Here is a 16,366-nt window from a genome sequence, read left to right on the forward strand (position 1 = left end):
ACACTTCTTCCATTTAAGGATGGAGACCACTGTGTTCTTGGGGACCTTCAATGCTGCAGACATGTTTTTGTACCCTTCCCCAGAACTGTGCACAATCCTGCCTTGGCATTCTAGTCAATTCCTTCAACCTCCTGGCTTGGTTATTACTCTGATATGCACTGTCAACTGTGACACCTTTATATAGACAGGTGTGTGCCTTTCTAAATCATGTCCAATCAATTGAATTTACAACAGGTGGACTCCGATCAAGTTGTAGAAACATCTCAAGGATGATCAATGGAAACAGGATGCACCTGAGCTCAATTTCAATTCTCATAGCAAAGGGTCTGAATACTTATGTAAATCAGGTATTTCTGTAATAAATTTGCACGAAAAAAAAAAGAAAACATTTTTGCTTTGTCATTATGGGGAATTTTGTGTAGATTGATGACAGTTTTTATTTAATACATTTTAGAATAAGACTAACGTAACCAAATGTGGAAAAGTCAAGAGGTCTGAATACTTTCCAAAATGCACTCTATGCCATGCAGGTAGAGTTGAGCATGGTTAGTATGTAGCTAGCTACTGTGTTTGAAAAAAATCTCAGTGTAGTTTGCAGGTCCAGGGAAACGGCTGTCTACAGGCACAGCATTGTTTGTAGGACAAGGGTGAGGCTGTGTTTATAGACACTAGGGCCTACTTGTTTCCATAGTGAGTGCAGTGTGTTGCACACTGCTCAGTCATACTAGTAGTAAAAAGGTGCAGGCATTGATGTGCATAGGTAGTGAGAGGTCAAAGTACATTGGTCTTTACAACCAGGGAAGTTGGTGCTGCACAATAGTATTTTGTTGAGCCTTGCTTTTGTAACCTTGTTTGGTACACACCCAGTTAAATAAAATAACTCCTTAAAAGGGATACTGCGAGATTCTGGAAATTAAGCAATTTTTTTACTTACCCAGAGTCAGGTGAAATTGTAAATACAATTGTAGGTACTGTTGAGTATACTAACGCACCTGTAGACATCCAGTCATTGCTTAACTCTAGTTATCATTGGCTCACAAAACTACCTCCAACTTTCTTCATACTGCACGCAAAGACAAAAATGGTATCCACAAGTTCACCTGACACGGGGGAACTAGAATATGGCTTTATTCCCAGAATCTCACACTATCCCTTTATAGCCTAGCACATTGTGATACATATAACCTTTTCACACTAGCAGATCCAAACCAAAACTGTACTGGATAAGGGTTGGATATTTTCTTCTCACATTGTCCTTTCCAGCAACTATGGTGGATGAGTAACCAGGCCAGCTCAGTTCAGCTCAGTAGTGTGAAGAGCCCTATACAGTAGCCAAATAAGACACCACAAAGATCAAGAGGGAGGGGCTTGGTTTCATCAAAAGCTGTGCGCAGTTTATTGTATTCTAAATTTACATTAAAAATAAAAAAAAGTCTGCCCATATCCTAGAACCATTATGAAAGTTAACGCACAAATTCAATATACATCTCATTGTATTTTACAGAGGATAAGAGTATAGGCATGGAGGTGGTATGATTCATTACAAGGCTTAAAAGAATCAGAGAAACTAAAATAATAAATAGAAGGTGCTATCCTTAGCTGAGAAAAAAAAATATTCTTCAGTCGAACAAAAAACAATGCCTGCAATGTGGAAAGTCTCGCGCTCCCCTTCCTCAAAGAAAGTAATACAAATGAACTTAGGGAATCTGGGCCTACAGAAGCAGAGAGATGGAGAAGAGTAGAGTGCGATGGATGAGAATGGGAGACTAGTTCTTCTGTACAGGTGCATAAATTAGAAACAACATCTGGTGGTTACACACAGCTTCTCACTAGAACAATCAACAGCTAGGAAAAATGTCAGAGACAAGATCGGGTTTTTCTGCTCCTAGTATTGTATTATTTTATCTGCTAAGTGAATGCAGATGTCTCGAGTTTCTCTTGAGTTTTGCTGTTAGTGCAGCAAGTTGATGTTATAGTCAGACGATGTCACAAAGGAGGGAAGGACCAACCGGAGCTGAGAGATAAACACATTGCATTGTTTTCTTTTTAAAACTACTGCAGATTCCAATATGTTGTTTTTCTATTTCAAACAAAAAAGTTTTAAAAAGTTACTAAATTATTCAGCATGTCAGTTTTTTTTGCAATATCACATTTTTCGGAAAAACTCAAATCATATTTCAAGTAACCGTTTAAAATGGTTGGCGAGAGAAAGCGTCGGGATATTTTCTCTCTCCCTTTTTAATGATGAGGTCATTAAAAGTCATGCACGATGCAAATAACCTCATGCAGTAGTTTATGGTTAACCATCCAAGCACTTTTTATTTGTTAAGTCATAAATACACACAGCAGCTTCACCATAGGGTGTCTGGTTCCTCCTCAGGTTTTGAATGTGGGGTATTTATAAGGAGATCATTTTGCATGAGAACAGGAAGAGAGATCTGCCACATCTACCTAATGCTTACCTGCTAAAGGAAAAAATTAGTTGTGTAGAACTGATTATCAACATTTGAGATATATATATATATTCTCAATCTCTCGCTCGCTTAGCGCTGCGCACTCATCCACTTGCACTTTCCCCAATCGCTCCCACTCTCCTTTTTTATGGTTGTACACAAATGTAACAAAGGTGACAGACCTGAAATTACAATCACCAAAAAACAAACCCCAAAAGATCCTGCTGCCCGCCCGTCACTGGCAGTGGCAGCACAGAGGCCAAAGTCTGCGTGGTGCTGGGATATCATCAAAGAGGAGGTGGTGGAGGTTCCTTAGAGCTCCTAGAGCTGCTGTTGTAACCGCCAGTACCGCTCTCCCTGAGGTTGAGGTTCTCCAGGGCCACGTCTAAAGGCATGATATCCACGCAGCCCATGGCCCCAAAGCTGGCAAAGTCTCGCCGCTCGTCCTCGTCCGAAGAGGAGCTCTCCTCACGCATCAGCGTGCTCAACAGCAGCTCCTGGACAAACAGGCTGCGGTCGGCGCGCTCACCCTCCAGCGCCTGCCGCTCCGCCTCCGACATCTTGGGCTCATTCAAACTGTAGGAGAACAGAGAGGAGGATACCTGGTTAACACAGACCAGAGGGACTACATGAAGGAAATGGGAGAGACGGTTCAAGGTAGTGGGAGAAAAGACCTGGCTAGGCCTGTGGATGCTGAGAACAGATTGAGGTGGGAGACACCATGTAAAGGGGGTTGGGAGACACCATGTAAAGGGGGTTGGGAGACACCATGAAAAGGGGGTTGGGAGACACCATGAAAAGGGGGTTGGGAGACACCATGAAAAGGGGGTTGGGAGACACCATGAAAAGGGGGTTGGGAGACACCATGAAAAGGGGGTTGGGAGACACCATGAAAAGGGGGTTGGGAGACACCATGAAAAGGGGTTGGGAGACACCATGAAAAGGGGGTTGGGAGACACCATGTAAAGGAGGTTGGGAGACACCATGTAAAGGAGGTTGGGAGTAGAGGCTGATTAATTAGGGCCGATTTCAAGTTTTCATATATTCGGTAATCTGTATTTTTGGACGCCGATTATGGCCGATTACATTGCATTCCACGAGGAAAATGCGTGGCAGGCTGACCACCTGTTACACGAGTGCAGCAAGGAGCCAAAGTAAATTGCTAGCTAGCTTTAAACTTATCTTATAAAAAACAATCAATCTTCACATAAACACTAGTTAACTACACATGGTTGATGATATTACCAGGTTAACTAGCTTGTCCTGCGTTGCATATAATCAATGCGGTGCCTGTTACTTTACAACCTATTGCAACCTATTTACAACCTATTTCGCCAAACGGGGGATGATTTAACGAAAGCGCATTCGCAAAAAAAAATCACAATCGTTGCACAAATGTACCGAACCATAAGCATCAACACCTTCCTTAAAATCAATACACACAAGTATATATTTTTTTAAACCTGCATATTTAGTTAAAATAAATTCATGTTAGCAGGTAATATTAACTAGGGAAATTGTGTCACTTTTCTTGCGTTCATTGCACACAGTCAGGGTATATGCAACAGTTTGGACAGCCTGGCTCGTTTCGAACTAATTTGCCAGAATTATACATAATTATGACATAACATTAAATGACATTAAAGGTTGTGCAATGTAACAGCAATAACTTAGACTTAGGGTTGCCACCTGTTCGATAAAATATGGAACGGTTCCGTATTTCACTGAAAGAGTAAACGTATTGTTTTCGAAATGATACTTTCCAGATTTGACCATATTAATGACCAATGGCTCGTATTTCTGTGTTTATTTTAATTAAGTCTATAATTTGATAGGGCAGTCTGACTGAGAGGTGGTAGGCAGCAGCAGGATCGTAAGCATTCATTCGAACTTGACTGCGTTTGCCAGCAGCTCTTAGCAATGTTTGCTTCACAGCGTGATGCCTATCAACTCAAGCTTATCAACTCCTGAGATTAGGCTGGCAATACTAAAGTGCCTATTAGAACATCCTATAGTCAAAGGTATATTAAATAAAAATGGTATATGGAGAGAAATAGTCGACGCGTCATAATAACTACAACTTAAAATTTCTTAACTGGGAATATTGAACCACCAGCTTTCATATGTTCTCATGTTCTGGGCAAGGAACTTGGCACATATTGCACTTCTACTTTCTTCTCCAACACTGTGTTTTTGCATTATTTAAACCAAATTGAGCATGTTTTATTATTTATTTGAGACGAAATAGATTTTACTTATGTATTACATTAAGTTAAAATAAGTGTTCATTGATGTATTGTTGTAATTGTCATTATTACAAACACACAGACAGTCCGATTAATTGGTATCACCTTTTTTTGGTCCTCCAATAATTGGTATCGGCGGTGAAAAATCATAATCAGTGGACCTCTACATGAGATAAGGGTGTTGGGAGACGACACCGCTGTCATGACGTTCTGTTGGTGAGGTTTATGACCCCATAAATACCTTTCCCCCTTTTCTCTCTCTACAGATTTGACTCTTGGAAAGCCCTTTGTTAACATAGAGAGAGTATGGTAACATCAAAAGGTTGGGAACGGAACAATATTTCTGTAATCCAACCAGTTGAAAGTATCTGTTGGTACTTAAATAATATGATGTCAGATCAGTTGTTGTCTGAAACATTATTACTGATGATAGGACGACATAAACTGTATCTTGGAAAGTCTACACATTCTAGATATCGGATTCACATGGAATTGTTGTGCAATTTAAATGTTTAAATATGAAACTCTTTGTGAAAAAATCAAATGTAATTTTAGCTTCTAAATTAGAGAATTGTTTTCATAAGTAAACTCTGCTCACTCAGTGGCCCCCGCCCAATTGAACAGACATTGGTTGTGAACTAGGAAACACACCCTTCTCTCCACCACTACAAAAGCCCATTGACGAGAGTCAACCTGTTGTTCCCGGTGACGTGAGGACTGCTGTCCATACATTTAAAAGAGCTAATATCAACTACAGAACTAAGCCAACCTCAGCGTGAGCTCTGGTTGCGAATGGTTGAACGACTACAACCTAACGAAATTATCATTGTGTTCCCGATGACGTGAGGACTGATGTCCATACGTTTAGAAGAGCGAATTTCAACGTGGAGGTGACGATCGACACGCTGGAAGGATGAATTTCGACTATACCAGCCAGAATATAGCATGAGCTTATAGTATGGCAACTTGATTTGAACTTTGAACTCTTATTCACTAAAGAAGTGATACATCCTAGACGTTGAGTTAGCAGCAGCTGTAAACGTGGGCTAGGAAAGGACGGACAATCTCTTCAGAAAGACAGGGTACTACAACAGAACCATTCTACCACACGACGATGGTACTACAACGTATCCGTTCTACCACAATACATATTCTTCCAAGGACAAGGGATATCTCTGCTGGGCAACCCAGCCTTCCATCTACGACTAATCTATCGAAGCGCAGCTCAGAGTAAATATTTATTTTATTTTCCTTTTCCAAATTTAGAATGCATTAGATTCTGTATTTACGATAGCATAGCTTCATGAGGTCCTACAGAGACCCAATCCGTTGGTTTCTCAGTCTTCTCGAGCTTTCATTCAAACTCAACCCCCTTTCTTTGTGTAACCAGCCGTCATATCGGCCCCGTCCGCTAGGGACGTTTTCTTGTATGACATAATTAGTAATCAATGTATGATCCATCCTGTGTATCTGTAATTCTGTGTGATTATTTAGGTATTTAGTAAATAAATAATTAAACCAAATTTTCTACTGCTGATTCAACTTGTTAGCCACGGTTTGTGACGATAACCAAGAATTTTACGACGTTCAGATGTGACTGCTATTGATATAAAATATTCCCAGGTCTTTAAGAGTTTATTCGGGAGACAACAGCTCTATAAATATTATTCCGTGGTGCCCAGATTTCCTAGTTAATTACATTTACATGATTAGTTTAAATCAGGTAATATTAATTACAGAGAAATGATTTTATAAAATATCATGTCATATCACTTAATCTGGCATAGCAAAAACACGACACCGAGTAGGTGCCGACCCACGACACCGCGGGGGGGTGGGAGATGACCCTCTACGACACCACGTAGGGGGACAAACAGGAGGATAAGGGAGACCATGCCACAGGGAGTTGATAGGAACAACTTGGGTCCTGGGAGCTGTAACAATGTGGTAGAAGTCCAGAAGGGCCTCAGATGTCAAGTCTGCAGAGCATTGATCTATTTTTAAAAACACTAAGTAGAAGGCTCTGTCCACGAGTAGACAACTCACCGTGTGAGCAGGAACTGGGAGCTGTGGGAGGCCATGGGATTGCTCTCGGCCACGCCGACCGAGTTGGCGCTGGGAGGTGGGATGGTGGCACTGATGTTGCCGCCGGGGTTAGAGCGTCGTGTGGCGTTCCTGGCTGTCTCCAGCTGCTGGCGGGCCGCCTGGGCCTGCTGGCGCTCCAACTGCAGCTGCATCTGTAGCTGCTGCAGCTGAGACGCAGACGGGCCCGACGAGTTGAGCTGGCCACCCGCCGAGCGACGCACGCCCGACAGCTGAGACAATAGCTCTGTGGGGAGGGGAGATGAAGAGATTTATTTTGAGATCATTTTGGTGACAGTCAAATTAACATTCTCCAGTATAGACACGCTGTTGGGAGACACCACACTACTGTAGGGGTGTCACAGTGCTTTGGACAAGAGACATTACACAGTGGTTGTACTGGTTATACTTAATTGGAGACAGGAGCCATTCAGACTCATGGAGAGAGAATTTTACTTATTTTATGTCAAATGACTCCATGAGTAACCAAGTACATAGGAGCTACAAGAGGGGAGAAACTATAGAATCTCTATCCATTTCTATGAGGAAGACCCTGTTTGTAGTTATACTGACAGACAGACTGGTCAGACCAGGTGCACTGCTCACCTGCTATAGGGTCCATGGCTTCCCTGTTACTGGGGGAGTAAGAGGAACTCTGTGAGGAAGAGAGCCCCCCAGTGGAGCTGCTAGTAAAGTGCATGTTGGTCCTGCGTGCCCTAGGACCGCCCAGCCCACGACCGTGGTGGAACATCCGACGCACATGCCGGACGCCACTGGACTCATCGTAAAACACAGTGGGTTAAGGAGTACAGACCAAGGGGCTCGCAAGTAACTGGAATAGTCACATCCACAGGCGTGTATAGTTTTCGCATCCACAAAGGTCGGTCGGCACACACAAGCAGACCACACACACACACACACAGTCGAGCTGCGTAAAAGGATATTAAGTCTCTAGGTGCTCTGTGTTCAAGTGTGAGATGAGCAGCAAAGTCGTCAGTCACATGATTGGGGTCCCCGCCCGGCAACGCAGCACATATTGGACAGATCTGAAATGAAGCAGTAAGCACCCTCTGGATATATTCAACTGACCATTCACAAGCATCAGTTGTCAAATAATTATTTGAGAATTGCATTAATGCTTCCATGAGCCCTGGAATCAAATTTGGATGTATGAGATGTCATTGGATGCAATGTTTCCCCTAGATTTTTAGAGGTGGTAAACACCAAAACATTCTATTGAAAGAAATGGAGGCCACATTTTTTCAGGCAGAATAGCGACAGAGCTAGACTGAGGGACCAGTCTGTCCTGTCTTAGTTATGCTAGATGAAACACTAGGATATCCCCCACTTACCACCTCTGTGGAAGTCTCTGCATGGTCTGAGGTGACATGCTCCTGTAGGGATGTCTCTGTGTAGCCCATTTTACCACAGTAAGGACAGGAAAAGCTCTGGGGCTGCTCTACTGAGAACGCCTCGCCGCCATAATACAGGTCTGCAAAGCAAAACCATCCATCTTTAGAGACACATTAATAATAATCGCCATAATACAACAAACCTCATATCGAATAATAATCATATTGAATTTGTTGAGCACATTTCACATGCTCAAAGCGCATAAGGTAGAAAACAAAGACAAAAATACATTTAAAATTCACCATGCAAATACACTGAAAGCAAAAGGATCAACGAAAATCAAATTAATAATAACATTAAGTGCGAAGAGTTTTCCGGACCACATGACCTGACCAGGAAGAACAACAAGATAGCCCTGCTGGGCCACCTCACCAGGAAGAACTACAAGATAGCCCTGCTGGGCCACCTCACCAGGAAGAACTACAAGATAGCCCTGCTGGGTCACGTGGGCAGGAAAAAAAACTCCTGTCCCTTCTCATAATGTAACATGTTTAATCTACACTGCAGATGTCCTTACCAAAGTCTACCCTGGTTAATCTACACTGCAGATGTCCTTACCAACGTCTACCCTGGTTAATCTACACTGCAGATGTCCTTACCAAAGTCTACCCTGGTTAATCTACACTGCAGATGTCCTTACCAAAGTCTACCCTGGTTAATCTACACTGCAGATGTCCTTACCAAAGTCTACCCTGGTTAATCTACACTGCAGATGTCCTTACCAAAGTCTACCCTGGTTAATATACACTGCAGATGTCCTTACTAAAGTCTACCCTGGTTAATATACACTGCAGATGTCCTTACCAAAGTCTACCCTGGTTAATCTACACTGCAGATGTCCTTACTAAAGTCTACCCTGGTTAATCTACACGGCAGATGTCCTTACTAAAGTCTACCCTGGTTAATCTACACGGCAGATGTCCTTACCAAAGTCTACCCTGGTTAATCTACACTGCAGATGTCCTTACTAAAGTCTACCCTGGTTAATCTACACTGCAGATGTCCTTACTAAAGTCTACCCTGGTTAATATACACTGCAGATGTCCTTACCAAAGTCTACCCTGGTTAATCTACACTGCAGATGTCCTTACCAAAGTCTACCCTGGTTAATCTACACTGCAGATGTCCTTACCAAAGTCTACCCTGGTTAATCTACACTGCAGATGTCCTTACTAAAGTCTACCCTGGTTAATCTACACGGCAGATGTCCTTACCAAAGTCTACCCTGGTTAATATACACTGCATGGCGTGCTCCGACGTGTGTCTCGTTGTGGTAGCTCCGCTCTCGTAGCACGATGCGCACAGGTCGTAGTCGTAGCAAATTAAACACTTGTACCGGCGCCCTCTGAAGTTCCCTTTTAAACACGCGTCACAGCTCACACCTGCAAAACAAGGGGGAGGATTCAATGTCAAAATGTACAGGCTAATAGCCCACTAAGGTGGTGCAGTAGGACACTGTGTGCAGACAGTCAGAAAGAGAGGCTGGATGACATTGGCACTGGCACTAACCCACAAATGTGATTGGAGAGGAATTTTTCAAATCCACCGAACATCAATAGCAGGTCATTAATGAATGCCAGTGTGTGTACCTGGCTAGAACAGAATAATAGGGTCCCATCTTGTCCAGTTCTCATGCATTTGTACGTAATCATTTGCATTTGTTGTTGCAAATGCAAAACAGGCCTTTATATCACAGTGCAGTAAATTAAGCAGGCCTAAACAGCAGATGGACAGACGAGATGATCAAGAGAAAAGAAGAGTGTATAGACAGAGTGAAAATTAAAAGAAACACAAAACTGTCATCTAGCTGTCCCTTCGTGGTTTTTCTCGATCATATCACGTGGTGATTTCAGTGATACTGTACTGATACACATACTGTAGTTTCCTCCTTCCAACAGGCACTATGTAAACTGCTATAACCAGAACCTTAACTTTGTTAATGCTGCTGAAATGAGACCATTTCACCGCTGTCATAAAGCCAAGGCATTTGACACATCCCTCCTTAGATAACTGACAAAGCAAGAAACAAAATTCTGAAACTGAAAAAGGTTAGGCTATGCTGCTGTTCATTGCTCACATTTAGGGTACATTCGTAAATTCACTCTGGAGTGCCAGAGTAAACTCAGAGCGCGCTCTGGGCATTCTTAAATTCAGAGAGTTGTCATATTGTCCAGATTGTAAATTCAGAGCGGTTCGCTCTTGGAGCGCACACTGGATGCTCTGGCTGAGGAATAGGGTTGATCCGAGTGTTCCAACCTAACAATGGCAGTCAAGCACCCAAGCTAACTTGCTAAAGTTGGCTAGCTTGCCAGCTTCTTCCAGATAAAAATGAGACAACACCTCACTGACAATTTTACTCGCCCTAGTTAGGCTGTTTTCATGTCATCTAGAGCAAGGGTTCCTCCAGACGAGAGCGCTCTGAAATTGGAGTAGGGCTCCCGAGTGGCACAGCGGTCTAAGGCACTGCATCTCAGTGCTAGAGGCGTTACAACCTGGAATCGAACCAGGGTCTGTAGTATCACAACTGGCCGTGATTGGGACTCCCATAGGGCGGCGCACAATTGGCCCAGCATCGTCCTGGTTAGGCCGTCAATGTAAATAAGAATTTGTTCTTAACTGACTTGCCTAGTTAAATAAAGGTTAAATAAAATAAAAGATAGCCAGAATTCATTTACGAACGCACCCACAGTCAGACATTTCTGAGAACTTCTGTACTGATCTATCATTAAATTGTCTGGATTCTCCAAATTGAGAATTTGCCCTTGCTCTGTGATGACAACAGCCCTTGACTTCCCATTCTTGATGACAATAAAACACTAATGGAAAAAAATGACACCAAATCATTTAGTTACACCCCTTGATACACTACTCAAATGGTTTTCAGATGCCTGGTGTCTGTCACACCTATGGGTGTCTATGCAATGCTTGTCTGGACTCTGGATAAAGGTGTGCTGCTTAGGCAAACATCCCAGTTGGAACTGTATGTCATTTTGACTATGGAGGGACAGTGACTGAGAACACTTTCACCATACACTGACAGGCCTTCCTTCATATGTGCACAGATCCTTAGTTAGCTAACGTTATAGGAGAAAGAAATCCAGACCTGGCTATTCATCCAGACCTAATATGACGTAGTCCAACAAGTGAGTCCAGCAAGCCAGACAGATGTCTAAGTAGCTATCAAGTAGGTTTGATGCCGGGTGTTCTCCAAAATCGTGCTCTAACAGGGTCAACTTAACTAGCTAGCGAACTTATACTAGTTAGTCGATTCACTCTGTTTGCAGTTAGCTAGCATACTCTACTGATCCAATGAGTTAGCTAAAGAATTTAACCATAACACCGGTAGCTAGATAACGTTAATTAAGTGAAGGTAGAAGACGGGCGAACTAGTTAGTAAACTAGGTAGCAGCTAGCTAGCTGCCTGGTTAAGTTTGGGCCACTGTGACTGAGGCCTCAAACTACCTTGATGACAGTGCATTCAGTGACCAAACCCTTCTTGGGTGGCATGGAGTATTTCAGCACTTAGTCCAGTTAAATAACTTGTTAACTAAACTACCTACGAAAACAATGTGGCCATACCAACACACACCACGCATTCACCCTTCCTAAAAAAGGCCAGTCTGAAAACTTAACTACTAGGCTAACGACGTTGTCATTGAAGAAAGCTAGCTAGCCAACGTCCTAGCTATAGCAACTGGCTGTCGGACCATCACTTTAGCTAGCCACGTTAGATAGCAAGCTACCTAGCATTAGCTAACTCGCTAGAATAAGAAACGACCGCTCACTAGAAGTATTACTTCTTTGAAACATGACTGTTCATAAATACGAAGACTGTCGTTATCAAGAATCAGCCTGGTTCTACTCAGCAATCAGGAGGTTGAGAAAATTCATGGTGGCCGCCATCATGAGCCCTGTCTAATGCATTGCAATACAAAACATGGCAACCCACTGACCAACCCCAGGAAGCTAATGTTAGCTATGGACGTCTATTTTTCACTTACCCTCATGTCGGGACATCCTACAGACGATGACACAGCCCCCTCCTCGGCCTCCCTAGCACGGATCACGCAGAAAATATACAGCTTTTAAGAGATAAACCTGGGACGCGATTTCTATTTCGTATTTTCTCTTTAAGATGGATCCTGAGCTTACAGTTCTGTGCTTCCCCCTCCCTGGCTGTCACGAAGAAGTACTGAGACAGAGAATTCGCAGTCTGCTGAAGAAACACTAGGGGGTGCCCTTCACAATAATGTGGTTGTTCAACTGAAGAGGGTAAAAAAAAAAAATCAGCCTATAGAAATAGAATCCATTTTATGATTCAGCCACTGTATTCAAAAGGTGAGACAAGAAAGCTATTTTCCCAATGCAATCCCTGACTAGTTTGATGTAAAAAATATATATATACATACAGTACCAGTAAAAAGTTTGGACACACCTACTCATTCAAGGGTTTTTCTTTATTTGTTTTAACTATTTTCTACATTGTAGAATAATAGTGAAGACATCAAAGTAGCCACCCTTTGCCTTGATGACAGCTTTGCACATTCTTGGCATTCTCTCAACCAGCTTTGCCTGAAATGCTTTTCCAACAGTCTTGAAGGAGTTCCAACATATACTGAGCACATGTTGGATGCTTTTCCCTCAATCTGCTGTCCAACTCATCCTAAACCATCTCAATTGGGTTGAGGTCAGGTGATTGTGGATGCCAGGTCATCTGATGCAGCACTCCATCACTCTCCTTCTTGGTCAAATAGCTCTTACACAGCCTGGAGGTGTGTTTTGGGTCATTATCCTATTGAAAAACAAATGATAGTCCCACTAGGCGCAAACCAGATGGGATGGCATATCGCTGCAGAATGCTATGGTAGCCATACTGGTGAAGTGTGCCTTGAATTGTAAATAAATTACAGACAATGTCACCAGCAAAGCACCCCCACACCATCACATCTGACATCTCCTCCTCCATGCTTCACGGTGGGAACCACATGTGCGTAGATCATCCTTACTCCTACTCTGCGTCTCACAAAGATACGCCGGTTGGAACCAAAAATCTCAAATTTGGACTCATCAGACCAAAGGACAGATTTCCACCGGTCTAATGTCCATTGGTTGTGTTTCTTGGCCAAAACAAGTCTCTTCTTCTTATTGATGTACTTTAGTAGTGGTTCTTTGCAGCAATTCGACCTTGAGGCCATGATTGGGAGTCCCATAGGGCGGTGCACAATTGGCCCAGCGTCGTCCGGGTTTGGCCGGGGTAGGCCATTATTGTAAATAAGAATTTGTTCTGAACTGACTTGCCTAGTTAAATAAAGGTTCAATTAAAAAAAGGTCTGATTCACGCAGTCTCCTCTGAACAGTTGATATGGAGATCTGTCTGTTACTTGAACTCTGTGAAAAATGTATTTGGGCTGGAATCTGAGGTGCAGTTAACTCTAATGAACTTATCCTGTGCAGCAGAGGTAACTCTGGGTCTTCCTTTCCTGTGGCGGTCCTCATGGGAGCCAGTTTCTTCATAGCGCTTGATGGTTTTTGCGACTGCACTTGAAGAAACTTTCAAAGTTCTTGAAACGTTCCGGATTGACTGAACTTCATGTCTTAAAGTAATGACGGACTGTCGCTTCTCTTTGCTTATTTCAAGTCAAATCAAATCAAATTGTATTGGTCACATACGCATGGTTAGCAGATGGTAATGCGAGTGTAGCGAAATGCTTGTGCTTCTAGTTCCAACTATGCAGTAAAATCTAACAAGTATTCTAACAAACAACACAACAACTACCTTATACCAAATAGGGCCATCTTCTGTATACCACCCCTACTTTGTCACAATACAACTGATTGGCTCAAACGCATTAAGAAGGAAAGAAATTCCACAAATTAACTCTTACCAAGGCACACCTGTTAATTGAAATGCATTCCAGGTGACAACCTCATGAATCTGTTTGAGAGAATGCCAAGTGTGCGCAAAGCTGTCATCAAGGCAAAGGGTAGCTACTTTGAAGAATCTCAAATAAACACTTTTTTGGTTACTACATGATTCCGTATGTGTTATTACATAGTTTTGATGTCTTCACTATTATTCTACAATGTAGACCTGACTGGGGCAAAGGTTCACCTTCCAACAGGACAACGACCCTAAGCACACAGCCAAGACAACTCAGGAGTGGCTTTGGGAGAAGTCCCTGAATGTCCTTGAGTGGCCCAGCCAGAGCCATGACTTGAACCCCATCGAACATCTCTGGAGAGACCTGAAAATAGCTGTGCAGCAACCCTCCCCATCCAACCTGCCAGAACTTGAGGGGATCTGCAGAGAAGAATGGGAGAAACTCCCCAAATACAGTTGTGCCAAAGCTTGTAGCGTCATACCCAAGAAGACTGGAGGCTGTAATCACTGTCAAAGGTGCTTCAACAAAGTACTGAGTGCAGGGTCTGAATACTTATGTAAATGTGATATTTCTGTTTTTTTTTTCTAAAAACCTGTTTTTGCTTTGTAATTTTGGGGTATTGGGTGTAGATTGATGAGGGAAAAACAGTTTAATCAATTTTAGAATAAGGCTGTAAACTAACATACTTTACAAAGGCACTGTACATCTCTGTTAGTGAGCATTTCTCCTTTGCCAAGATAATCCATCCACCTGACAGTTGATTAAACAGCATGATCATTACACAAGTGCACTTTGTGCTGGAAACAATAAAAGGCCACTCTAAAATGTACAGTTTTAGACAATACAACACAATACCACAGATGTCTCACGTTTTGAGGGAGCGTGCAATTGGCATGCCGAAAGCAGGAAAATCCACCAGAGTTGTTGCCAGAAAATTTAATGTTAATTTCTCTACCGTCAAATCAAATCAAAGTTTATTTGTCACGTGCACCGAATACAACAGGCGTAGGTAGACCTTACAGTGAAATGCTTACTTACAGCCTCTAACCAATAGTGCAAAAAAAAGGTATTAGGTGAACAAGTAGGTAAGTAAAGAAATAAAAACAACTGTAAAAAGACAGTGAAAAACAGTAGCAAGGCTATATACAGTAGCGAGGCTATAAAAGTAGCAAGGCTACATACAGACACCGGTTAGTCAGGCTGATTGAGGTAGTATATATATTCATTTAATTTAGCAGATGCTCTTATCCAGAGCAATTTGCAGATGCAATTAGGGTAAAGCGGGCACATTGGCAGATTTGTCACCTAGTCGGCTCAGGGATTCAAATCAGCGACCTTTCGTTTACTGGCCCAACGCGCTTAACCTCTAGGTGTAAGGAGTGGAGCAGATACGGGGAATCAAACATTTAATAGGGAACAGACATAGAACAAGACAGGAATAGCGCCAGAACACGGGTAACATGGACATATGACAATCCCGAAGCAGGGAACAGAGCTTGGGAACAGACATATAGTAATTGAGTCCAAGTGAGTCCAATGATCGCTGATACGCGTGATGGGGGGGAGGCTGGAGATCCGAGCGCCAGGGGGAGGAAGAGCGGGAGCAAGCAATGACACTAGGCTACCTGCCTCCATCTATGTATGTACTATATATATATATATATATATATATATATACTACTATATATATATATATATATATATATATATATATATATATATATATATATATATATATATATACACTGCTCAAAAAAATAAAGGGAACACTTAAACAATACAATGTAACTCCAAGTCAATCACACTTCTGTGAAATCAAACTGTCCACTTAGGAAGCAACACTGATTGACAATAAATTTCACATGCTGTTGTGCAAATGGAATAGACAACAGGTGGAAATTATAGGCAATTAGCAAGACACCCCCAATAAAGGAGTGGTTCTGCAGGTGATAACCACAAACCACTTCTCAGGTCCTATGCTTCCTGGCTGATGTTTTAGTCACTTTTGAATGCTGGCTTTCACTCTAGTGGTAGCATGAGATAGAGTCTACAACCCACACAAGTGGCTCAGGTAGTGCAACTCATCCAGGATGGCACATCAATGCGAGCTGTGGCAGGAAGGTTTGCTGTGTCTGTCAGCGTAGTGTCCAGAGCATGGAGGCGCTACCAGGAGACAGGCCAGTACATCAGGAGACGTGGAGGCGGGCGTAGGAGGGCAACAACCAAGCAGCAGGACCGCTACCTCCGCCTTTGTGCAAGGAGGAGCAGGAGGAGCACTGCCAGAGCCCTG

The 16,366-nt window shown here is 42.7% G+C and overlaps 1 protein-coding gene across 1 annotated transcript; it reads right to left on the reverse strand.

Moving 5' to 3' along the window:
• Positions 1-1,355: 1,355 nt before the first annotated feature.
• On the reverse strand, positions 1,356-12,418 carry LOC112257433 (E3 ubiquitin-protein ligase KCMF1). Its single transcript, XM_024430983.2, has 7 exons — positions 12,196-12,418; positions 9,409-9,576; positions 8,134-8,273; positions 7,726-7,827; positions 7,388-7,565; positions 6,746-7,028; positions 1,356-3,029 (listed from the first exon to the last, which is right to left on the reverse strand). Exons 1-7 carry the CDS (start codon positions 12,209-12,211, stop codon positions 2,741-2,743), a joined length of 1,176 nt encoding a protein of 391 aa, XP_024286751.1. The 5' UTR covers positions 12,212-12,418; the 3' UTR covers positions 1,356-2,740.
• Positions 12,419-16,366: the final 3,948 nt, after the last annotated feature.

The sequence above is a fragment of the Oncorhynchus tshawytscha genome, linkage group LG09 (assembly GCF_018296145.1).
Source record: "Oncorhynchus tshawytscha isolate Ot180627B linkage group LG09, Otsh_v2.0, whole genome shotgun sequence".
Classification (NCBI taxonomy): domain Eukaryota; kingdom Metazoa; phylum Chordata; class Actinopteri; order Salmoniformes; family Salmonidae; genus Oncorhynchus; species Oncorhynchus tshawytscha.